The following is a 26743-nucleotide window of genomic DNA, read 5'->3' on the forward strand; positions in this document are numbered from 1 at the left end:
TAATTCTTATTCCTGGAATGCACCTTCTTGTTGACCCCTTATCGCCTTGTTCAATCTCTGTCATTGAATTTCCACATCATTTAAAAATGATTTGTTTTACCTCTTTATCTCACTAGACAGTAAATTTCTTTAGCGAATTTCTGTCTTATTCATCATTGTATTGCCCGTATACTCTTTGTATACCTAGAGTCCACAAAGCATTTTTTGTTGTTGTTCCTCTCAAAAATCTTTTAGAGCTAATATAAAATTCCTCATTTTATAAAAGGAGAAATGAGTTTCAAGTGGCTTGTGTAAAGCCAGTTAGTAACTAAGAGAAAACCCCATTTTTCTTATTTTTTGAGGCAGACTTATTGAAATACAATATACTTAAGTAAAATTCATGCCCTGTTCAGCATACATTTCTATGATTTTTGACCTACACACCCAATTTGTAACCATCACCGTAGTCAGTGTATAGTTTCATCACTTCAGAAAATTTTTCTTCATGCCCCTTTTATATTGACCCTTTTCCCCAGCTCCAGTCCTAGCAACCACTGATCTGTTTTCTATCCCTATAGTTTTGCCTTTTCCAACAAAACATATTATTTTTTCCCAGAATGTTATATAAATGAAATTACTGGTCTTTTCAGACTCCTTTTTCACTTACCATAAAAAAGATTCACACATGTTGTTGCAAATATTAGTCATTTATTCCTTTTTGTTGCTGAGGAATATTCTGTTGTATGGATGTACCAGAGTTTGTTAATCCATTCACCAGTTGATGGACATTTGAGTTGTTTCCATTTGGGGGCCTCTATAAATAATAAAGCTGCTATAAATGATTGCATATGTGTTTTGGTGTAAATGTAAGTTTCCTTTTCTCTTGGTAAATACCCCAGGAGCAGGATTTCTGGGTCCTATGGAGAGTGTATGTTTCACTTTATAAGAAACTGCCAGACTATTTCCCAAAGTGACTGTACCTTTTGCATTCCCATCAGCAATGAATGAGTGCTCCATTTGCCCTGCATCCTCGCCAGCAGTTGGTATTGTGAAGCCTAGTCTTTTAATCCAGTGCATTTTTCCACTGAACTATCAGTGCCTTGTCTTGGCCATGTTTTTACCATTTTGTTATCCTAACAGAGAAAGAAATGCTCAAAACAGATCATTGGTTTATGTGTGTGCTGAAGACATTGTTTCCTAGTCTGGGAAAGATATATCGGGTATTTGGAAAGAAATTATTGGAAGGATCTTATTGAGAGAGATGAAATGGGGAATATTACTGGAAGCAGTGCAAAGGTACATATCCTAGAAGTGGTGTCAAGGGACTTGCAGGGTTGTCTCTGTCTTAGAAATGGTGTATTTTATAAGAGGGGCAAAAGCAATAAGAAGGTATCCCTGGACTAGATTTCAGAGATGACCTTTGCGTAGATAACTAGATCTAACAACAGGTTATATAGATTAGGAAGAGTTTCTCTGAAGATATTTATTCTTTTTCTCTGACTTTGAGGCCTTATCTGCTACCATGTGTGTCCTAAGATTCTGCCCTCAAATAATTGTTTCTTCACTGTGGAAGCCTGATTCATTCACTATGTGGATTTTCACAAATATTTTAAAAATTGAATAAGAAATAGTAACTACAGGGGCACCTGGGTGACTCAGTCAGTTAAGTGTCTGACTCTTGATTTCTACTCAGGTCATGATCTCAGGGTCATGAGATCGAGCCCTGCCTCGGGCTCTGTGCTGAGTGTGGAGCCTACTTAAGATTCCCTCTCTCCCTCTGCCTCTCCTCCCCCCCCGCCTCCACTTGCATGCACACTCACATGCACTCTCTCTCAAAAAAAAAAAAAAGGAAAGAAAGAAAGAAATAGTAACTGCAGATGTCCATTCAAGCATACCAACTTTTTTTCATAAAGCTGCATAATAAGTATTTTTTTGGAAGGGCAATTCTCATTTGTTTTTAGAAGATTATGCTAGACTCTAAAAAATATATGAGCAACTTTATATATTTTGTACATGATGCTTGGAATCACATTATTCATGAGTCCAAATAAAAACTAAAGTTCTACTTAGTGGGTTGAGAATTATGTGAGTTTAGAAGGAAATATGTTTAAACATAGAAATTAAGTACTAGCAAGATGAAACTACAACATGGCATCAAGGAAATTTGCATGGATGCATATCTAATTATCACTTAATTTTCATGCATTTGATAGTATCTTCATTTTGACCATTATATTTTAATAATCCAACATTGAGATTTTTCTTTATGCCATACATCTAAAGAAAAGAAGCTTTTTTCTTTTCAAAGTAAAATAGAAATTAATGTTTAATAAAACAATGATACAAATTTTTCATGTTTTCCAAGAAACAGTTTAATGCCAACTTGTATAGAGCGTGCAAATACAGAAGCAAAATAAATTGCTTATACGGAACAAGAATGGTAGGTGACGCAGAGCAATGCTTGACTATTCACTTCAGTATTTACCTGATGAAACAGAGAGTTAGGGCGCCTGAGTGGCTCGGTCCGTTAAGCATCTGACTTTGGCTCAGGTCATGTTCTCAGGGTTCTGGGACTGAGCCCTGCTTTGGGCTCTGCACTCAGCGGGGAGTCTGCTCCCTCTCCCTCTGCCCCTCCCCCTGCTCGTGCTCTCTCTTTCTCTCTCTCTCTCTCTCTCGCTCAAATAAATAAAATCTTCAAAAAAAAGAAAAAGAAACAGAGTCTGCAGGACTGATTTATTCATTTTATTGGCTCTGAGAGTCAAGTGCTTAAAATAGTCAATAAATTACAATTGGATAAGAAATACCTCTGATAAATATAATTTTTTGTAAGTGAAAATCAGGGCTGAGACTAAGCTGAGGCAAGCAAAGCACCTAGGGCACAAAATGTAGGAGATGCCCATTCTCAGAGTCATGCACAGTGCACGTGAGAGCTTGCCCCACACTAGGCAGGACCCTGGGAAAACTGTCTAATATGAGTCACTGCTTTAATCAGCTAAATTTTCTGAATTTAAATCCACATGTGATCAAATGCACATTTTAAATTTTTCATTGTCTTTTTTGCACTGGACCTCTAGCTCTAACTTTTTAAGCAGTGTCATTTAGTTCCGGTAAGACTTTAGCTGGTCATGTAATATGAAATGAGATCATCCACTCATTTACATAGTTATCAAGTATGTGTTAAATGAAAAAAAGAAAACAGATGAGATAATTCTAGGTTGACAATTCTAGGACATTGGGGCATGGCCATAAAGGATTTTATTTTCTATATTAGTGTTAGATCAAAATTATTCACTTTAAAAGTAGCTAAGTTAAATATCACAGAGTTAAATCTCATTGTCCCAACTTTTACAGATGAAACTGAGGCTGATAAGAGTTAAGGAACTCAACCATGATTACATACTTACTATCAAAACCAAAAGCAATACTTTTTTTTTTCTGAAACAAAAGTTTATCATCTTTTTCTTAGTCCCATTTAGACAAAAATCCCACAATGAGTTATTGCTTGCATTAGTTCCAGGAAAGTTTTTGCCTCTGTAGATGAAGTTATATTCTTTCTTTTTGTCAGAAAGTGAAAACTATGTAATTTAATGTATTTCCTTTTTGTCTTAGTTGCCAAAAAACTCAGAGCTGAATATCTTATCCAGGTGCTATAATCTCTTTTTTCCTCTTTCACTTTTGATCCCTCCACATAACTTTTTCGGTTTCCTTTAAGCGGGTTGTAATCTTTTTTACCCTTAAATGTTTTCACTTATGCTAAGACCTCTTAGGTATAAAAATATAAAATAATATAAATCTTAAGTAATGAGGTAAAAAGGAGGTAAAGGCAAAGAGCAACTGATAGGATCTCACTCTTGGAGAATAGTAGCAGGGCTTCAAGTTCAATATTCAGTTTTTAGTATAAGAAATGTAAATCGTAGAATGTCTTCTTTCTTGTTGAGTATACCTCTCAGGAGTCTTAAGTGGCTTTCATTTTTCATTCCTTTTTATCCACTTATCTTTACTTTTTGAAATAAGATTTGCTGATTTGGAAATTCTCATTCTGCTTTTCTGTGTATATATTTCATCATGTGCCCTCAGAATATAAGTTTTCAAGAGTAGGAAAAGCATCTTTAATCAGCCAAATGTCTACTAGAATACTGTGCATAATTTTAAGAAGCTGATGTAAAAACCCTTTTGTGATTTCTTTTGTAGCTATATTAAGGGTAGCAGTTAGAGCCCCGATTAGGAAGCTATTCCATTATTTCAGTGAGTTATGGTGGTGTCTTGAAGCAGACTGGTGATGATGGTGTCCAACAAGAATGGACTAATTTTTAGAAAGCAGAATCAGGGGCTCCTGAGTGGCTCATTCAGTTAAGCATCTGCCTTCAGTTCAGGTCATGATCTCACGGTCCTGGGATCGAGCCCCGCATCAGGCTTTCTGCTCAGTGGGGAGCCTGCTTCTTCCTCTGCATCTGTGCAGGCTCTCTCTTTCTCAGGCATGTGCTCTCTCTCTCTCTCTCTCTCTCATTCTCAAAGAAAGAAAGAAAGAAAGCAAAATCATGGGGCTTGGTGATTAGATCCAGGGAATTTTGAAGAGAGGAGGTATGAGAATTGATGCCCAAGGTTTTGGCTTGTATCCTGGGTTTATGGTGGTGACACAGAGTACATGGGAGAAATAGATATGGAAAAGAAAAGCTCAAGAAAATATCTAAGTGGATATATTCAGTAAAGATGGTGCTTTATATGGAAGGGATTAAGTGAACTGGTGAATAAACTACATAGAATGAGAGCAGAAAAAGGCCTAGGCTAGAATCTTGAAGAGTACCAACACTTAAGGGGTGGGCAGAGGAAAAAAGTGTTTACACAAATTAGAAGGCAGGGTAACCAGAAAAATGTCAGGAACATCAGAAAAAGAGTAGAATCTGACCAGTGACAATGGGCTATCAAGGGGCCAAGTCAAACAAAGATAAAAAAGAAAGCGTCAACTGAATTTAACAAGATGGTACATCCATTTCAGTGGAGCCATAAAGCAGACTGCAGTGAATTGATGAATGAGCAGAAGTTGAAAAATGGTGGTAGGGTAGACAACCCTAAAGGTATTTAAATCAGAGAATATAGGATGATGGGGGGCAGGGGTATGAGGTCAAGGGCTTTTACCTCCCACAGCTAGAGAGTATCCAGTTTAAATGGTGATGGGAAGGAACCAGATAGAGAGAGACATTGTAGGTACAAAGAAGAGAAGATAATCAATTGAGCAAAATGTTGGGGAAAGAGGAGATCCAGAGCACAAGTGATGGGATTTAACTTTAGAGAGGAGGAGCACCTTTTCCATTTTAACATAGAAATAAAGATTATGTAAAGATAAAAATAAATTTATAGGTTTGGTGGTAAGAATTTAGGCAGTTCCCATCCAGTGGCTGTGCTCTAATGGCAGGAGATTTGCTAGCGTCAAAATTTTGAGGAAGATTGAATTTTGAAATAGCTACACAGTAAATGAGCAATATGTATTATGGAAATAATTGCCAAGTTGAAACACCATGTGTTTATAGTAGTACCATTCTGCACAATTTTTCTCGAGTAGCATTCAGCATGCTGAGTCTAAACATGGAGAAGATGGACAGCTGGATTGGTCCAGAATTACATTCTGCCTTCTAGTATATATGCGTATATACATGTGCAGATCTCTTGTTAAATTGTAAGGTTGGAATTACCTTTACATTCTTTATGTCACCTACATTTTAAAATACTATGGAAAAAGCCGAAGTCAGACAAGATGAGTTCCTATCACAGCTCTGCTACTTAAAAGCTGTGGATTCTTGTGACAGTAATTTAAGCCCTCTACACTCCATTTCTTCTTGTGTAAAGGTAATGTCAACCTTGCAGGACTATATGAGAATTAAATACTGTAGTAACATTCCCGGCGTGTAACAGGCACATAACTCAATGAATGTGGTTCCTTTTTCTCTTTTCCTTCTGTGTCAAGAGTCAATTCAAATGTTATGTATTCTTTGAAGTTCTTTCAAAGTTCAACAAAGAAAAATTTATCCCTTTTTTCTTCTTTCTAATAATTAAAAAAAATATTTCTATTAATGTTCACATCACTATATATTATAATTATGCATATAAAGTGCCTCATTTGTCCTAATATATTAGCCTTTAGCACAATATTTAGCATGTAATAAGTACTCAGTTGAACATTTGTTATGGTCCTTTACAGTCTTCAATTGTAATTGCACTTGAAACTATCAAACAGAATAGTCAAATAGAAAACTTTAGAAACCAACATTTAATATATCCTCATCCCCTTCCCTCAGATAGGAAAATACACTCTGACAACTGATACCATTTTAACTGAAGAAGCTCTCCTATACCCAAGAACAGTTTCAGAGAATTATCTAAAAGTAGCCACTAGGAAGCCATATCTGTAAAGTTTGTCTAGAATAAAGCTACTCGTAAAACCCTGGACATGGTACCTGTACCCACAAGCACCCTCTGTGGGTATCAAGCCTCTCAAAAATGATACGTATTTGTGGGAGAGATCTATTTCTAAGACCTGAGATTCTTCTGTCCTTTTATTTGGTGCTTCTTTCAGGGTCTACGGGGCATTGCAGTTAGTATGTAACCAGAATTAACTAACCACTCCTTACTAAGGTTCCTAGAATATGCAAAGCCCCATTCTTGCCTGAATGTTGGACTTCCATTAGCCCAGAATACTTACCTCTTACTGCAGTGTGTATCACTTAACAAAAAGAAAACAAACCTGCAGTTAGCCAGGTTTTCTAAAAGTGAAGTCACAGTATAATTATCATTCTTTTATGGTATGTTTACGTTCCCGGATTCTAACTCGTATGTTCTTTGTGATTTCTCGGAAAGTTTCAGGGACATTTCAGCACCACAAGTGCCCCTTAGGCAATCCACTTCATAAAGGGTTCAAACAAATTACATATTTCTATATGTGTGTCATTCCTTTTGGTTCATACTTAACTATTTTGACATTTTCTTAAGGAAACCTTTTACATGTTTTTCTTATATACCTATGTAGTTAAATTTTACATCAGCATGACTAAAAAAAAATACTGAACGCATAAGTTAATTTTTCTTTAGATGAAGATGTAATTATTTCTCAGATTCATACGTTTCTCATCTTAGTGATGCTCTTCCAGTTAAAATTTGTTTTGATTTAGTGAGTTTAAGTGAATTTTTAAGATTTATTTACTTATTTGAGCAGGAGAGTGCCCGCTCATGTGGTTGGTGCCGGGGCAGGGGGGGCATTGCAGAGGGCAGAGGGAGAGAGAAGACCAAGGACACTCTGCTCTGAGCATGAGCCCAACACAGGCCTCGATCTCATGACCCTGGGATTGGGGCCCTAAGATCACAACCCTGAAATCATGACCTGAGCCAAAACCAAGAGTTGGGTGCTTAGCCGACTGTGCCACCCAGGCGCCCCTTAAAGTGAGTATTTTAAAGAAAGACAATTATTGTAATGATACACACATAGAAGGGAAGTCATATTTTCTTTAGAAAGTTTTAGAATGCTTCTTTTTTTCCATATAAGGGTATGTGAATTCAGGTCCAAGGAAATTCAGGGAGTAAAATATTGTAAAAAATAACTCATTTCTAATATCGAATTTACATATACTTTAAAACTATGCCAGGACCTGGGGCACCCGGGTGGCGCAGTGGGTTAAGCGTCTGCCTTTGGCTCAGGTCATGATCCCAGGGTCCTGGGATAGAGCCCCGTGTTGGGCTCCCTGCTCAGCAGGAGTCTGCCTCTCCCTTTCCCTCTGCTTCTCTCCCCCACACCCTCCCCCACGCTTGTGCTCTCTCTCTCTTATTCTCTCAAATAAATAAAATCTTTTTTTAAAAGATTTTTTTAAATAAGAAATAAAAGTATGCCAGAACCAAACCATTATATATCAGTAATAATAATATCTTGAGGTTTTTATAGCTTCTTTCTTCCAAAATGTTCAAAACATTTTCAGATCAATTATGTTATGCTAACATACTTACAAATCAGTTACAGATTGCTTTCAACCAAGTATATCTAGGAACTAAGGAATCAAAGAAAGGAAAAGTTTTAAATTATTCCTCCATGCTTGTGCCTTCTAGAATTTTCAGTGAAGAATGTTTAATATTTATATATGACTTTGGAATTTTTTAATACTCATTTTTTCAAGCCTCACAGAAACCTATGATGGTCTCATACCCATTCCACAGAAGGAGCAGCTAAATCTCAGCTGTCCATCTCGTGGGATGTTAATTCTCCTCGATTTTGAGTTGCATAAAAGACACATGAATTTCTCTTAGATTGTACTCTGTGGACCTCTATGTATATGTGGACTTGTACAGAACTTAGTAGAACTAGGTTAAATTATTTTGATTTTCATAAGTATTTTGGCTTCTTTAATCCTTTTTCATCAACATCTTTAAAATTACAAATATCTTTGTTGTACCTTGCAAGTAAAACTCTTATGTGAAGCAATATAATATCTCATCATAAAAATATTTTATCTGTATACATATGCCCTTTTAACTTTTTTCACATCACATTTTCACATCTCTTAGGTATCATATAGACCTGTTATTATCTAGTTTTTTGAATTTGTATTATAGAATGAAATATGTATTTTTTTCCCACTGTATTTTAGAAGTTTGGCATATTTTCTTTTAAATAGTAAGTACATTTCTCTTATCCTTATTTTTTTAATCAGTAAGGATCAAGTAAAGACCTCTTGCTATCATTTCTCTCCCTGTGTTTTTATGATTCTTTTAGAATTGTAGTGGTTTATAACAAACCAAACAATTCTAGAACATGAGGAGACACACAAAACTGCAAAGCTATAAAATAAGTCTCTGGAAATGTGTGGCAGCCAGGACAGATTGCTAACAATATGAGGTAATTATGATCATAATCCTGTCAGGTACCATATTGGCAGTATTTTGATAGAAACTGAAGTCACTGATCACGTATCAGGAGCTAACTCTGCGAGAAGGCTGGAAATACCGCACTGGAGTGAGCAGCACTCTGGAAACCAGTCCTCAAAGTAGAGCACAGTGTTGAGAGTCTGATGTCGTTCATGGGAATCAGCTAATGTGCATCAAAACCTATCAGATTATACTGAGATAGTAAAGGCCAGAAACTAGACAGCAACTAGACGAATACTGTGAACAGAGGGAGAGCGGGGCACCAAGAGAGCATGAGTACCGGAAGCAGAGCAGTCGGAAGTCCAAGATACACTGTCCAGCGATCAGACAACGTAAAGGACATGACATGCCAAGCAGAACAGAATCAAAGGGCCCGTACTTCTGTTCTGTCAACCACAGCAGTGATTTCGGCCCAGGGGCCTACCTTATTGTGTTAATACTAGCTTCCTCTACCTGGATCACTGTTGAGCATGACCTTAAGATTATATCCAAGTTCAGGAAAGAATGTACCAGGTGCTTAGTTATGTCCCTTAGGCAAAGACAGCACAGTTGTCTCTCATTCATGTATATACTTGAGTTCTCGCTGAGCTTTCAAGCATAGATAAGGTATGGTTCCAAAAATGTGAATGTCATCTTAAATGCATTAGAGTAAGGAGTAGCTAGGCCTTATTCTGCTCTGCTCTGGCCAAGACTTCTTTCTTTGTTCTGTTCTAGGTGCAAAACTTTCCAATAGTAGAATATAATCTGAGGAAAGCAATCAGGATGATAAAAGAATTCAATAATCGTTTTTAGTCATAAAAGGGATGAATGAACTGGGGGTGTTTACAGAAGAAATGTTTTAGAGAGCTGTAAGACATTCAAAGAAAGCATGTGAAAGAGGCAGTAATAGACTTGTTATACATGTCTCCAAAGGCTAGAATTAAAACCTAAGAGTAGAAATTATAAGGAGACACGTTTTATTTGTTTTGTTTTGCTTTGTTTTTTTGTTGTTATTGCTGTTGTGTTGTTTTGTTTTGTTTTGTATAGAGGCCAGGTTAAATAACTTGAAGATCCCTTCCAAACCTGAAATTGTGTGTGTGTATCAAAGCCTTTGATAGAAGATAGATGCACTATTTTACAAATAATGACAGCTTTGAACCCAGAAAGACCTACATTTGAAAACTGGTTTCACTTATTAGTGAAATGGACTTGGCTGAATTTCTTAAAACCTTCTAAGCTTGTCTCTTCATCTTCAAAACTGAAGTAATATTTACCTCTTGGTATTTGGAAGAGGATTAAATTATTTTTTTTAAGATTTATTTATTTGAGAGAGAGAGTGCCGGGGGCGGGAGGGGGGGCGGCAGAGGGAGAGACAGTCTTGAACAGTGGACTCCGACATGGGGCTTAATCTCATGACCCTGAAACCAAGAGTCAGACACCCAACGACTGCACCACCCAGGCACCCCTGGAAGAGGTTATTATATAAAATACATAGCACAAAGCCTAGCACATAGTAGATACTCAGTGACTGTTAGCTCTTGTCCTCACTCTTCCTCTCTCCGCACCTAAAAACTTTGTATTCTCCCCTTGAGGCAAAGGGACAACCCAGGGGAAAGGCTAGCCTACAAACGGGAATAAGTATTTAGACGGGAAGACTGAGGGAGGAACTGGAAGATAGGAGTTTGCAGTTGAGATACTGATACTATTCTCTCACAGTTCTGCCATATAAAATCTGCATTGTCCATTGTTTAGCGTGTAGTGGCGTTGACATTCAAGTTATATTTTAACTTCCTCAAAAATTAGGTATTAAAAATTTCTATTAAAGTGTTTGTAAGTGAAATGATCTGAAAGTGTAAAATCTGCTTTGAAATATTTCAGAAAAACTGGTAAGAAAATAGATAAAACACTTGACAGAACAGTCTGGCAGTTCCTCGAACAACTACACACAGAGTTACCATATGACCCAGCAGTCTACTCCTAGGTATACACCCAGGAGAAATGAAACATCTCCACCCAAAAACTTGTGCCTGAATGTTTACAGCAGCATCATTCACAACAGCTGAGAAGTGGAAACAGCCCAAATGTCCATCAGCTGATGAATGGATAAACAAAATATGGTATAGCCGTACAGTAGAGTATTATTTGGCCATAAAAAGAAATGAGGTAGTGATATATGTTATAACATGGATGAACCTTGAAAACATTATGCTAAGTGAAAGAAGCCAGTAACAAAAGACTACATATATTATGATTCCATTCATATGAGATGTCTAGAACAGGGAAATCTATGGAGGCAGAAAGTAGATTCGTGGTTGCTTAGAGCTGGGAAGTTGAGAGGAGGGTGGGATCGAGGAGTAATTCCTAAAGGAATCCAGGTTTCTTTGTGAGGTAATAAAAAAGTTTTAAAATTGACAATGGTAATGTGCACATATCCACGAATATACTAAAAGCCATTGAATTATACAGTTGAAGTGGGTGACTGTATGGTTGTGAATTATATCTCACTAAAACGGTTTTAAAAAACAATATTGGCAAAATGTTGATCATTGTTACAGCTGGGCCGTAGAACTGAGAGCTTCATATAATCTTTGTATATTGGAAAGTTTCCGTAATAAAATGTTTTTTAAAAACCCTTTCAGATGAAGTTTAAATATCCAAAATATGCATATACTTGGTTTAAAACAAGGTTGGTTTTTACCTTGTGTTTACCTCAGGTAGGAAAGATGCACTGAACTATCTGACTTGTTAGCCGTGATATGTTGTTATTCCTGTGCAAAAACACATTTGACCTCCAGTGGAGCACATACTTCGCATTATACTCGTCAGAGCTATTTTCATCAAGAAATGCCATCTATGTGTCCCCTTGCCAACATCTTTGCAGAGTTCACAACTTTCAGCAATTTATTGGCATCAGCTATGCAGTCCTGCTAAGCAGCTGCTCTGTAGTTGAGCTGTTTTAATATACCACCACTCTACGCAAATAGTTTATATTAAATGGCCAAGATACGTGGTTTTGGATTCAAGAGAGCAGTTTATCTCTTTTATAGAGATTATTTATGCAATAACAGTCATCCTCTTCTTCCTCCTCCTCCTCTTCGTCCTTATCATCATCATCATCATCATCATCATCATCATCATCATCTGGAAGTTTCATAAGAATGTCCTTGCCCTTAATTCTTCCATTTTGAATAGTAATTATTTTAGTGCAATGTGGCTTTTATTGTTTCATTTTATTTCAGTTTTATCCTAAGTCTCAATTGTATAACCAGACGCAATTCTAGAATTGTTAATTTTAATGAATGGTTCATTCATTCTTGAAGTTACTGTAATTGTTTTATGTATTTGACATACTGGATTATAACATATATACTATTAGCTTTTGAAAATCAGCATATAAGTGTCAGAATTAATGACTGTTATTATAAATCAGACTATGTATATAGAATAGTATTTTAAAAACTAGTGGTTAAAGGGAAAGAGGATTGGGGCATGTCACTTTTACAGTATTTGAATTTTCTAATGAACAAGTAAATGCTTGTATAATTTTTAAAAATGGGGATTTTAAAAAATATTTTGAGAAATTAATGGGGCATTTGCCAAGAATAGACTAAAACAGCCAAATAAAGGGCTCCAGATCAGGGCAGTCTACATTTTGTCATTTTGAAGAAAAGATCCTGCTTTCTTCATGAGGACCCTAGAGTGAAGCCTACTAAATTGATTTTCTCGTCCAAATATTCAGAGAGAGTACTCAGTTGTTTCGTTCACTTGAATGAAACGAAAAACAGAAAGAAAACTTTTAATCTGGTTCTTTGTTCAGAATTTGGAACACACACCAAAGACTGTCAGAAATTGGAAGAAAATTAATAATTAGCACAAAAGGGAAAAAAATCACAATAAACAGAGAAACTGTGACCCCATTCTCCAAAGAAAACAAAAACAAAATTCCATAGCAGAAAAGAACTTAAGGTGTTATAATTCTTTTTTTTCAGAAAGATTTGATAAAGCACTATTTCCATAAAATAAGAAACAGTGAACAAAAAAACATTGGTGATATATTATTTTCAAAAATTGCTAAAATAAAGATCATGAAATTATCATCAGTAAGTAAAAATGCCAGGAAAAGGATGTGAGGAAAAGCCAACGAACTCTCCTAAAACTTGTAAAAAGATGGAAACTAGCAGAGAAAACCTAAACAATGTAGAAGTTCATAGGAAGAGAGAAAATATCTACAAAGAAATAAGAATCAGCTTGGCCTCATCGTTCTCAGAAATTTGACTTTAGGAAACAACGAAGTAATACCATCAAAGTCCTGAAGGAAAACACAATACTTTCTTCCACAATACCCTCCCAGAAATAATGGAGCTTGCCAAGATAAATAATAAAGAAATAAAGCAATAAAAAGAAATTTCAGAATAATAACTGTTCATCAGTCTTAAAAGCAATCTACAAAATTGAACCCAGCTAATAAATAGCATGATTAAGAAGCTAGATAATCTTAGGTAATATGGGAAAAGGCATATATTGTTTCCATCAATGAGAAAAAATAAAAGGCAGGAACTCTAAGGAGGAGGGAAATCTCTATAGGAAAGAGTACAAATAGGGGGGGCGCCTGGGTGGCGCAGTCCTTAAGCGTCTGCCTTCGGCTCAGGGCATGATCCCGGCGTTCTGGGATCGAGCCCCGTATCAGGCTCCTCTGCTGGGAGCCTGCTTCTTCCTCTCCCACTCCCCCTGCTTGTCTCTCTCTCACTGCCTGTCTCTCTCACTGGCTGTCTCTGTGTCAAATAAATAAATAAAATCTTTAAAAAAAAAAAAAAAAGGAAGAGTACAAATAGGAACCCAAATAAATGGCATGATTTTGAGCAAGAAGCAATGTAAGAAAAAGAATTCAATTGAACATGATACTTGAAACATTCTCCTTTGAACATCAGAGGTTCCTTTCCTGTGCATCTAATCACACTCTCTGCTCTGCAGTGAACAGTATTTGTAAGTCATTAAACACTAGTACAAATAACCCTACTAACCAATCAGAAAAGGACAGTTAAGAGAAAAGCAGAATCAGAAGCTAGGGAAATGAAATGCAAAAGTCAAGTCTAAACAATAAAAGCAGAATCTTATGTAGGAGATGGAACCAGGAGCCAGACAAGAACATGGTGAGAACCAAACCAGATCAAGAACAAACCAGAAGATCTCAAGGTGACTTCATCTTACCAAAGAATTCTGTTTTGCAGTGACAAGTAAATTTTCTAGCTCGTGTATGTTATATTGGTTTATTTATTTTTGCTTTGTCAATCTGAGAGTTGAGATCACATAATTACAACCATTTATTGGTAATAATAATACCAATAAGGGCATGACAATTTATGCCAAAAATGTAGGTGAAAAATCTATTAAAATATTGTCATGGATAGGAAGATTCAGTATCATAAAAGTCAGTTCTTCTAAGTTTTTCTTTTAATTTGACATATGTCCACCCCCGTCTCTAAGAATAGAGCCAAAAACATATCCAAATCATTAAACATTATGACAGTGTGACATGGGTGCATGAACTGACAGCTATTGAAATAGAGTTTAAAAGTCCAGGAATAAATCATCTACTTATGGAAGTTTAGTGTATGATAAAGATAAGCATCTGAAATGGGTGAGTACATAATGTTATCACAGAACAGCTATGGGGGAAAGATGTCGAATCCACACCCTTCACCATAAGCCAGAATAAACTTCAAACAGATCAGAGGTCTAAACGTTTGAAAAGGAAAAGAAAAGCATAAAAGTAACTTGAGGAAAATGGGAGAAGAAAACACAGAGAAGGCTGTAAAATGAGAGATTGACGTATTCAGCTATATCAGAATCAGAAAGTTCGGCATTGCCAAAAAAAAAAAAAAAAGCATAAACATAGATAAAAGATAAATGGGGGGGGAGGGACTGCCACTCATATTACAAAGGGCTAAAATCTCTAACATATAAGGGGCTCCCTGAAATGTGTAAGAAAATGACCACCCAGGAGAAAAATGGGACAAAAATATCAAATACCCTTAAATATATGAAAAGCTGCTCAACTTCACAATAGAAGAAATGCAAAATAAACATACTCACTTATGAGACTGGCAAATATCCAAAAAGGTAACACAAGCATACATTTTATCAATTGGGAAACTGAAGCCCATTGAACCAGAGTAGATTGCCTAAGTTTACATAGTGAATAACAGAGTCAGGAATAGATGTGTCTTTACTTCTAACCTAATGCTAAAATATTTCTAGTACATGTGCTTGGCTTTCTGTGTATTCAGTACATATTGTGGATACTATTTGATGTTAAAGTGGAATTTTCTTTCCCCAAATATACCATTGATATAAAAGGGATGGATCATTTATGTGACCAAACATAATAAAACTGAACAAAATTTTTCTACACATTCTTTTGGTATCCATTGTAGCTGTATTTTTTTAATAGGAATTTTATAGAACTGTGTTGCTTGTACCGTGTTCTTTACCTGCATTTCAGAAACCATGCTAACATTGTCTAATGCAGCCAGAAGAATGAACGTAGACTGTGACAACACCCTAAATCGAGGTGATCCTAGTCTGGGTGAAGCAGAGACCTATGAATTTCCCTTCTGTCTCCTGATCAGCATCAGGAATGAGCTGTTTCCTTTAACTGTTCCTCTACCAGCAGCAAAAGGAAGGCAAATAGAAACAAACTGACAGCCTCCTCCCCGGCGCTTAGGAGCCCAAGCCCTCTGCCTAGTGCACCTGAAACTCCTTCCTGTTCTCCCTCCTCCTCATCATCATTGCCGCGCCTGTCCCCTTCCCCAGCAAATATGATCCCCTTTACCTTATTAGTCTGTAGATTAGTAGTAGATTGTGTTAAAGGTTATTTTTTCCCATTATTTTATCTTCATGCCAAGATATAAAAGTTCTGGCAAGTAAACGTAGGTTCTTTCAGATTGAAAGTTTTCTTTGGATAGGCCGGAGACCATCACCTCCCCTTTCCCTTCTACTTACAATGGTAAGTAGAACAGAAGCTAAAATCTCCCGTAATACCTGACATGTTTCGCATCAAATCAGTGATCATGTACTTCACTATGGAGAGCATATAAGTGAAATCACATAATCTTGAAAGCAAAAAGATCCCTCAGAAGGCTCAAATACCAGACAGGCGGTGTCTGAAGGTGTACTCATTCTCATGTGCATCCGCCAGGCCAACCCCAGAACTTCAGAAAGGAGAAAAGGGATTCTGGCACCATTTCTTCCAGCTCCTCTGTTGGCCTTAAGATTTATTAATGCTCAGTGGCTTGAACTCAACAGCTCTGTTTTAAAATACCCACTCAAGCTAGATGTTTCTAAATAGAACTAATGACAGCCAGGAAAAAAAAAAAAAAAGGCCTGTAGGAACTTGCTCTGACCCAGAGCTGATGTCTATAAACAGATTAGTAGAAGGGAGCAGAACATCTCTCCTGTCACCATAACTTTGGTGTCTTGGCATGAAAAGGAAATAAAATCTTAGGAAAAAATGACTTCCAACATAGCCCCCCACTAGTCTACAGATAATAAGGTAAAGGAGAGTTCAGTGTGTCCTCTCTCCATATGTTTGTATTTGATTGAATGAATTTAGTAATTAATCATAAATATCCACTAATTAGTGTGAGATGGGAAAGGTTTGACTGTGGGGAGAAATAAAAGACAAAGTAGAAGAGGGAGTGACTGAAAATTGTGATCTGAGCTCTTTAACAAGTTCAGCATAATTAATTCTTAGTTCATCAGCAACTGCTAAAGCCAACTCCAGTTTTCATTTGCAAACGATTAGGGGATGCCGTGATTAAAGAAATCCTGAAATTGCATTAAACTTAAGGTTTGAACTGGTGATTAGTAGGCAAGAAAAAAAGTTTTGGACTCTTTTTCCCTACCATCTTCTTACAAGATTTCAAAAAGAAATGGAATAATTGAAGGGGTAGAAGAGAAAAAAGTGCCTAAATCTACTCAAGCAACAGGAGTAGAAAAGCTTCGGCAGAAAGTAGCTCTGCCAGTGGTTCCCGGGTTTGTCCGTTGGAATCACTTGGAGATCTTTAGAAAATTCCAAAGCCAAGGCCATCTCCCAGCCTTATTACTCACAATCTCTGTGGGTGGGACGCAGACATCAGTAGTTTTTGAAGTGCCACAGGTGATTCCAATGTGCAGAAAAAATCAGGGACCCACTAGAGCATGGCATGATATATCTACCACTTACCATCCTAAAAATACTAATGACATGAATCGATAATTACGTGCATCACTGTACATTGACACGTTAGTTTCACAGCTTTCCCCATTCATAGAGTGATTGCTTCAAATGTTCCTTCTACTTCAAGAATAAAAATAAATGTCTTAACATCTATCATTTTTAGTCTGCTTGCTAAAATCATACTTGCCATTATCTTCTGTTTTTTCGTGTATCAACAGGAATTGGCAGCAATGAAACAGATTGTCACCAATATGCGTAGTAAGCATTCTGAGGACCAGTTTCTTCTTACTAAAACAGATGCAAAAAGTATGACAGAGAATCATAAATCAAAGACTTTAAATGTGCCTAGAGAACATGAAGACAATATATTTATACCCAAACCAACACTCTTTGTAAGTACAACCAAAATTGACTTAGAATTTTAATATCTCTGATTTTCATAAATATATTTTACTTAAGTTTCTTACTCTTATTCATATTGGTTTAAACTAATTTTCAGTTTTATTAAGAGGCCTTGAGAAACCTATATTAATTCCTTTTCTGAATGTATGTATTACCTACCTTACAACTGATAGTTGGGTTGTAGTTAACATACTGGACTTGCCCAGAAATGAGCCTTAATCTAGCATTTACCTCCTCCAATCCTCAGGACTTGTTGTAGGGGAATCAGAGGGACATTTTGTATAATTTTTTAATTTACCTAGGAATAAAAAGACATGCAAAATATCTCCTTCCCCCAAAAGACATGCAAAATATCTCCTTCCCCCTCTTATTTCTAATTAGTATATTTTGCTTTAAGAGGTTCTTCATAAAGGACAAAACCAATCATATTAACATAAACTGAAATGCATTTTTAGGTAGAAATGTACGTGTACAGAAATCATTCAAAAAACAAAAAATTAGAAAAATTTGGATTAAAAGAGCAAATGCTGAAAATGATATTTTAACAAATAAGAATAAAAATAAAAAGGCAACAGAATCAAAATAGTAACATTATTAAATATTACACTTGAACATGGTTTCCCATCCTTGCTTTAATTTCCCAGAAGAAACATGGTTTTTTACCATCTGAGCAGAGACTCAAAACCAGACAGATTTTCTCTACGATATTCTGATTTAGTGAGTCCCCAGAATCTTTGTTTTTTAAAACTTCCAAGATGATTATAATAATCGGTCAAGTATGGGAGCTTCTGATCTAAGCTGCTTCATTATACATTCAGATAATGCCGCTCAAGATCAATGTGATATGAGAGATTGCTTGGTGATTACATGGTTCAACATCCTTTTTCAAAAAAATGACAGAGAGTTATAGTTTAGATGGAATAAGGGATCATTACTGTAAGGATCCATGTGGGGGTAATGGAGACTGAGCTGACAAGAGAGAGAAAACAGGAAGCCTAGATTGACCAGCCAGGAAACAAGGCAGCTATACGGATTTCCGGATTTCCGCAGCTGTGTCCTGGGATCTTTTCTTCTGGTGGTACACCAGCTTCTCTTTGTTTCTCTCCCAGTTTCTGCTTACTCATAGTTTCCACTTCCTCATTAACTTGCTCTTGGCCCCTTGTCTTGAGACATACTTCCTTCCCACATCTACTCTCTTATAACCTAGTTCTCTGTGTATTTTCCAAAAACAAGAATCTGATTGGTGCAGCTTATTTTTGTTGGGTGATATGCCTTTGTGGCAAGACTTGTTAAGGTTATTAGCCAGGCTACTGAATGGCCGCTCTTACTAGTGAGCAGGAATCGCATGGTACCAAATAAGTTATTTATTCCAAAGGACCATGGCTCAGAAACTGGGCTAACATGATGGCAGACAATATGAGATGTCTGTTATATTATAGTCTATCAGAAGAGAGCAGACTGAATACATAGTTGTGGATGGGATAAGTAAAGTCAGATGAAAACCACAAGATACAGCCAAATAGGTAAAGCCTGTCACACCCTCTGATCTGCTGTTCTGACCCTTCTCTGTTCCAAGCAGTGAACTATTCCTTTTGACCCTGACCTCCTGCATTTCTAAATGGCTGGTAACCTGATTCAGATACACTGACTGCAACCAGTATATAATTGACAGTAAAATTTCTCCAGTACCTCAAAGGAAGGTTATGCAGTGAGAATAAAATTAAGAAGATTCAAAATATAAAGTATTAATTGGGTGGATTTTTATGTCATTTTTGCTTATGTGTGTTTTCTGGGGTTTTTTCCTATAATAAACTTAATTTCTTTTATAATAAGGGAAAATTTTTCAAAGGTATGAGCTCAGGAGCGCCTGGCTGGCTCAGTCAGTAGAGCATACAGCTCTTAATCTCAGGGCCATGAGTTCAAGCCCCATGTTGGGTGTGGAGCCTACTTTTAAAAAAAAGAGAGAGAGAGAGAGATGAGCTCAGCTATACCCTAACGAAAACAGAGAGCTAACACTGGAAACCGGTCAAATCCAGACTATGTGCTAATGCAAAATTGTTCATGTGACTTGACTGGATAACCTGCACGGAGTCATTTAAACACTCTGAGCTGGTTCTTTTCTGTAAAATGAGGGGGAGATCATATGAAATGAGGTCTGGACATCTTTTATACTAACATGCTACTATTCTTTTCAGGCATTATAATTTTTATAGTTACTATTTTGAATATTTTCAATTTTCCATAGCAACATTTTTCTTACGTCTCATCTGATCTTGTTAATAAGGAGTTTATAATGCAAGTATTTGAAAATAAGATCTAATTATTTCATAATCTTACAGTTTTATAACTAAAATGGAAACATTTCTAATTTGCTTCCAGATCCTTTGGCTGAAATTATTTGCTATTGATATTTTTCCCTGTTATCAAATTTAATGCTGGATAGGTGGATGGATGTGTGTTCATATATTCATTGAGAAGATGAGGAAAACAAAATTACTGTCAACGGGGCAATAGGGTAGAGGTAGAGCTGTGTTATAGAAGAGAATGAAGAGGAAGAGCTTGAGACGTTTGTCTTTGTGTGCTTTTATATTCGTATGAGCCTTTTGTAGTGCCCGCATGATATTTATATATGAAGAGGACCCCAAAAGGTGCATTTGATAGACACCTTTCTCTAGTTCTGGCCACTGAAATCACAGGGCAGAGTTGTTTTTCAGGCATTGAACGCACCAACACAGACTAGATTGAGCCAGGGCATGTAAGTGCTGTAAGGATAGGAGCTGTGTTTCCATTGCCTTGAGCAGCTCATGAACAAAGCTGATACTCAATAAATATTTGCTAATTGAGGACTTTAAAAAAAAAAAAACGGTTATGTGCCTTCCTGGTTTACTTATCTTCTTAGCTGTTAAAAGTCTACTGGGTGGGCAACTTGAGTGTTACACTAAAAGGACGGGGAGAGTGACAGCAGCAACTCCCAAGGCTGTGGTTAGTGCCCAGACTATGGTTAGTGCTCCTTCTACGACGGGCAGCACCATCTCGGTCCCTCTCATTCATAAACACCCAGTTCGTTCCCCCTAATCATCTACTTTCTCTCTCAAGGTAGATGTTAGCTGTGCTAGCCTGTTCTCTAGCCTTACGTCTCTCCTAAAAAAACCGGAGCCGTTCTAATCCTCTTTGGAGCAACTTTCCTTTTTCCTTGCAAAGCAGCATGGGACTAACTTTTGCTAGTATTCTGCTACCATCCTTTTCCAAACCGGCATTTGTACTCAGGATTCATATCATTGTCACTATTTTCTCAATAAAAATGCAGATGTTAGCAATCCTGCTAACGTCTTTTCTCCAAGCAGATTGTCATCATTGAAACAATGAAGAGCCTCCAGCTCCAGGGTGGGCAGTGAACGTCGTAAGAATTGTAGCACCAGTACATTGTGTATGAAGTTTCCAGATTACCGTGAGTTTGCGGTAGGGTTCAGACCTTAACTTAGATTGGTTATCTCAATGGCTAGCATCTGTTGGACGAGTAAATTAAGTTTATGTAATTTATACATAAATGGCTCTATGACCACATGACTCTCGCCGTAGAAGTGATTTAGAAGGCTACATGTGGTCATCTGGAAGACAAAAAATGTTCAAATAAGTACAATTTAGTTCAACAAGTTTGTGCTGACTACATGCAGGAACCCTTGCTAAACATTATAGACTATTTGATCATTTTGATACAGACGAAGTTGGGTGGACTACTTTAAAGTAAAATAAAGAAAGTGCTAAATACTATGAAAATTTAAAGAAAGGATAGATGTGGTGACCTTGATGTACTCCTGCAGAAAGAAAGTATTTGAGGTTTGGGCCTTGAAGAATGTCTTAGATTTTGACAGGTGGTAATGAGGATTAGAGAGAAATTCAAAGGCAGAAGAAGTGCAATATTCACAAATTATTTTCTAATTTGTGCTTCTTTCCATTATTCAGTAATAGGATGTCTAATATGTATTTGTTATATCTAGACTTTATTCCTTTTTTTTTTAACATTTTATATATTTATTTGACACAGAGAGAGAGAGAGTGAGAAAGAGCACAAGCAGGGGGAGCGGTAGGCAGAGGGAGAAGCAGGCTCCCCACTGAGCAGGGAGCCGGACACGGGGCTCCATCCCAGGACCCTGGGATCATGACCTGAGCCGAAGGCAGATGCTTAACCAATGAGCCACCCAGGCATCCCAGGACTTCATTATTTTCTTACTACATTCTTATCCTGACTTCAGTCACTTCCTGACCCATTAACACTTTCCTTAGGACAAAAGGGGAAATAAAAGTAGATAGGATATACCTAGAGTAGTCAGATTCGTAGAAGCAGAAAATGGAACAGTGGCTGCTAGGAACTGGGGGCGTGGGAAGTTACCATTTAATGGGGACAGAGTTTCAGTTACACACGGGGAAAAGCATGCTGTGGACGGACGGTGATGACGACCGTGCAACAATGTCAATATACTTAATGCCACAGACCTGTACGCTTAAAAATGATGATGGTGGCAAAGCTTGTGTGTATTTTGCCACAATTTAAAAATTATTTTTTCTAAGTAGGTAGGTTATAAAAACAGTTTTTCTCATTACGCATCACAAATGAATTTAGCAGTTATTTATAATACGGTAACATAATGAACGCAACTGAATGTTTTGAGACAAGTGACACAGGATGCCGTGCTGGGTAGCATTTCTACAGGGTGGGGGGCTAACTCTGCGCCTCCCAGCCTTTTTCAAGACATAACCACATATTTGCGTGTCACGCCAGGTTAAAGGAACTTTGCTGGTAGATTGAAGGGGCTGCCAGCCATCTCTGGAGGCTGAGGGGATCAACAGCTCCTCACACCTCTAACACTTTCTTGTGACCTTTGTATCCAAGCTCTGGGCTCACTTTTTTTGATGATGAATCTAGATTTATCTCACCAAAGTATGCTCAGACCTCAAGATATGTAGCCATGTACATTTACATTTCAAAAAAATAACTTCAGTTTCTAGCATCCTGAATTCTAATTGCAACTTCTTCCTGATGTACTTTAGCTAGTAAGCTAATTTAGAAAGAGGAATTTCTTTGTGAGCATGGAAGTAGGGCAGTGAAGGTCGAATGATATGGGACCGTCTCTCATTTAGTTGGTAGGAAAGCCAGGTCAGCTGTCCTGGACTCGCTTAGGTTGGGCCCTGCCTGTGAACACTCTTTAAATATTTATTTCTGTGATTCCCAGCTTATATCTTTTTCGGAAAACAAAGTTGTATCTACTAGATGGTGTCTTTCTTTTCTTTAGAAAAGTGGCACTTTTCTGGTGGTTGAACACAAATAGGTTCTTAATTTCTAGCTCTTTTTCTAGGCTCCAGGAATAATCCACCAGGTTTATGATGTCTGCATTATCATCATTCATTCTCATTTTAACATACTTTCTCAATGTGTTAGAATCCCCAAGTAATATATTAATGTTTTAGTTGACTGCTTCTCCGTGACACAAAGGGACCTATCTTATCAGTTATTTATCTCCAGAATCACATTGTAACATGGTAGATTAGTCCTGGTAGGTTTCCAGTTAATCCTGTCATTTGTTTCTACCACAGCCCTCTGAGCTCTTCCCTAAATCTGGCGTACAGTTTACTTGAGGGTTTATTAGCACTCAACTGATAATCCAAAGTTTTCACTAATTTGTAATGTTTCTTTATAAAATCACAAATACAATTCACCTGAACCAGCACATAAAAATTAAAGCTATATGCCATATATACCTATAGAAAAGGTTTCATGTAATGGAATCTATAAGAGATCAAATATCTCAAAAGTCCATTTATGCAGTGGAAAAGCAGCTAATCTCTAGAAAGAGGTACACTTGACTGTGGCAAATCTACTTCATTAACACACCCGATAAAAGAATGTATTGGTGGGGAGGGGAGGGAGGAGGAGATGGTCTGCAGTGATCCAAACACAGATAAAAGGAGTCAGGAAGAATTGTCCGCCACTGAGATTCTTCTAGTGTCTTTTTGGATCTTAAGATTCCTTTTTAATATCGAAAGTCTTATTTATCTTCTTCCCATGTACACAGAGCAGTAATATTTTTTGTATCAGTTGATTGAGAAAACACAGATGTACAAATTCTCTACCCTTGGCTGTAAGCTTGACTGTATGTAGCTTGGTCTGTAGAAGCTACTTTCAGATTTTTTTGCCCAGGAGCCACAGGTAAAAAAAAGAGTTCACATTGTGACCTAGTGCTGGTCACACGCTTTCTCAAAACAGAACTTAGCCCAGCTATGGCAGGTACTCTGACGTTTTCTATTCTCTTCTAGTCCATTGACTTTTTTTTTCTCCATTCTGGTCTTTACCGATTAAATTGATTTTCTTACCCATGGTAGGACCCTACAGTTTCTTTTTTTTCCCCCCTTCCAGTTTTATTGAGATATAATTGAAGAGACCTACAGTTTCAAAAACACTGGCATAGATATTCTTTTGAGAATGTGCAAACCTTAGACTTTTATTTAGCTGGCTCACCTTTTCCAGTCACCCAAAACCTCTCCATCTGTATATATGAGATCCACACAATTTTTCAGTTTTACTGTGACTTCTTATGGTCTGTGACTGTTTAAAAAAAGGGAAAGAAAGAAAAGAAAGAGTGCTGGTAAAACTAGCAGGCATTCCAGGCCAAATGACAGTTATATGTCTTACTACCAATTAATAGCATTCTGATTTGTACTTTGGTTTCTTTTGGATTTAGTTAGCCTCTGCCACTTTTTTTTTTAAAAGATTTATTCATCCATTAGAGAGAGAGAGAGAGCACGTGCACGCATGCACACACACAACACACACACACACACACACAGTGGGGGTGGGGCAGAGGAAGAGAAAGAAAGAGAATCCCAAGCAGACTCCTTGCTGAGCACAGAGCCCCAGTCTGGGCTCCATCCCATGACCCCGAGATCATGACCTCAGCTAAAACCAAGAGTCAGATAGACACTCAACCAACTGAGCCACCTAGGCACCCCACCACTTTTTTTTTTTTTAAGTCATCTCTACACCCAAGGTGGGGCTCGAACTCAACCCCAAGACCAAGAGCTGTATGCTCCACCATCTACGCTAGCCAGGAGCCCCAGCCTCTGCCCCTTTTCAATTCTCTTAGCAGATAGCACCTGGCCTTTCCGTTGATTTCCTGATTTTGCCATGGAAGCTTCTTCAACCTTTTTTTTTTTAATATTGTGCATTTTATTCTTTTTTTTAAGATTTTATTTATTTACTAGAGAGAGAGAGATCATGAGCAGGGGGTAAGGATAGAGGGAGAAGCAGACTCCCCACTGAGCAGGGAGCCCGAAGTGGGACTCCATCCCAGGACCCTGGGATCACGACCTGAGCCAAAGGCAGAAGCTTAACCAACTGAGCCACCCAGGTGCCCCATCTTTTTTTTTTTTTTTAAGTGGGCTCCATGCCCAGTGTGAGGCTTGAACTCAAAACCCTGAGGTCAAAAGTTACAGTCTACAGACTGAGCCAGCCAGGAGCCTCTCTTTTACCTTTAATACTAAGGACTTTGAACTTTCTTTTTAAGAAGGAAATACTGAAGTGTTTTAATACAGATGTGCATTTTAGAAAGATAAGCTTGGAAGAATTATGGATGATTAATTGAAGAGAGAGCCAGATCAGAATTAGGAAGGTCTTGCAGGACTCAAGCCAGAAAAGAAGGGCCCAGTGGGGTCAAGATAGGAACAGAATGAGTTAAAAAGATACTTCAATAAAAGCTAAATTTTAGACTGTTTAGAATGGATGTCATAAGTGAAAAGGAGAAATCTAGGATGACAAAGAATCAGATATTTCTGGTATAGATGACTAAGTATGACACTATTCACCAAGACAGAGACTCTGGAGGATTGGGAGAGTTCATTGTGCCATACTGAATTTCAGTCATCCATGGAGAGCCTCCTGTGAAAGTATCTGTAGCTCAGGTTAGAGCCCTAGTGTATAGACGGGAGTGGAGGAGAGTCTACCAGCTTAGTTAGTGGTAGCTGAAGCCAAAGCACGAACAAGGCCAGGAGGAGCTGATCATTGATGTCACTTCCAACAATTTGTACATCAACTATAGAATATAAAACAATGTAAAAAAGATAAATATGCCTACACATACGTATATATATTTAGGAATACAGTCCTTCCTAGTTTGAAGCAGATCTCAGTGGGAAAGAAGTAAACCTCATGTTTAATTTATCGTAATTTATTGTATAAAACAGGATGTTTTGATCGGAAGCAGTGCCTTATGTAAGGAGTTCTGAGCGCTTTCTTCTGGAACAGTCTACCTCCCCTGGTTTTTTGTTACTACTCCATACAGCAAGGCTCTCTTTAGATTGAAATGATTGAGCAGTAGAGCTAAGAAGTACTCCAGCAAAGCCTTAGCGATTCAGAAGCTCAAAGTACAGTGATTTCGGTCTATAGTAATTCTTTAGTAAATATCCACTGCGTGAATAACTAACCATATACCGACAGATAAGACAAGTGAAAAGATCCATGTCCTCCAGTTTTTTTATAATTCTCTTTGAAAATAAAATCAATTCATACATACTTACCTGTGTACAACATGTTAAATACAGGCTTTGAGCCAGAAAACACAGACCTACCAGGTGGGGGATTATTTCTGACAAAAGACAGAACCTTTGCCCTTAAGTGTCCTTCTGAATTAAGAAAAGCAATTACTTACTGTAATTTTACATACAAAGCCCAAATAGTATATAGGTTCTTAGTTCTCTGAGCTGCCTCTCTTATGTCCTTATAAGCATTTTACTTGATTTTTGTGGTTTTCTTTTTTTCTTGTTTTTTTCTTTAAACAGACCAAAAAAGAAGCACCTGAGTGGTCTAAGAAACAAAAGATGAAGACCTAGTGTTCTGGACGGATTTGCTGTATCATTATTTACTCCCGAAGTTCTTTCTCTGATGAACAAAAAGTTAGTCATAATCATGTACTTGGCATTTTTTTAAACGACTAAAGTTTATTTTAAATTAACATATTTCAGCATAATAATCAAAATGTATGACATGCAAACAATAGTATGCTTTGTATTTGGTTTTATCTGTTTTGTTACAAAATAAATATATACTCTTATGATTTAAATTTTAGAGCTTTCGTGATTCTCAATGCATTTTTAAAGTACATGGCTTATAAATATTTGGCTAAATACTGTCATATTGGTGAGTATATTTTCTAACTATATAAATACTAGGTTTAAATGTCATAACAGCAATACCAAAACACCGTACTTTTT

General features: G+C 37.2%; 1 protein-coding gene across 4 annotated transcripts in view; it reads left to right on the forward strand.

Annotated features, from left to right (window-relative positions):
* PIBF1 (progesterone immunomodulatory binding factor 1) overlaps positions 1-26610 on the forward strand; it is a 197797-nt gene extending 171187 nt beyond the window's left edge. The window contains exons 17-19 of one of the 4 annotated variants that reach the window (XR_567411.2): positions 17299-17472; positions 20827-20941; positions 26312-26610. Coding sequence is in view for 2 of the 4 variants with exons in the window: in XM_008686640.2 (XP_008684862.1) it covers positions 17299-17472; positions 26312-26362 (225 nt within the window). In the remaining 2 variants the exon portion in view is untranslated. Of the gene's footprint in view, positions 1-17298; positions 17473-20826; positions 20942-26311 lie in introns of those variants that run through there. The other 3 variants (XR_567410.2, XM_008686640.2, XM_008686641.2) reach the window with 3 other exon arrangements.
* Positions 26611-26743: the final 133 nt, after the last annotated feature.

This window comes from Ursus maritimus, unplaced genomic scaffold (assembly GCF_017311325.1).
Source record: "Ursus maritimus isolate PB19 unplaced genomic scaffold, ASM1731132v1 scaffold_10, whole genome shotgun sequence".
NCBI lineage: Eukaryota > Metazoa > Chordata > Mammalia > Carnivora > Ursidae > Ursus > Ursus maritimus.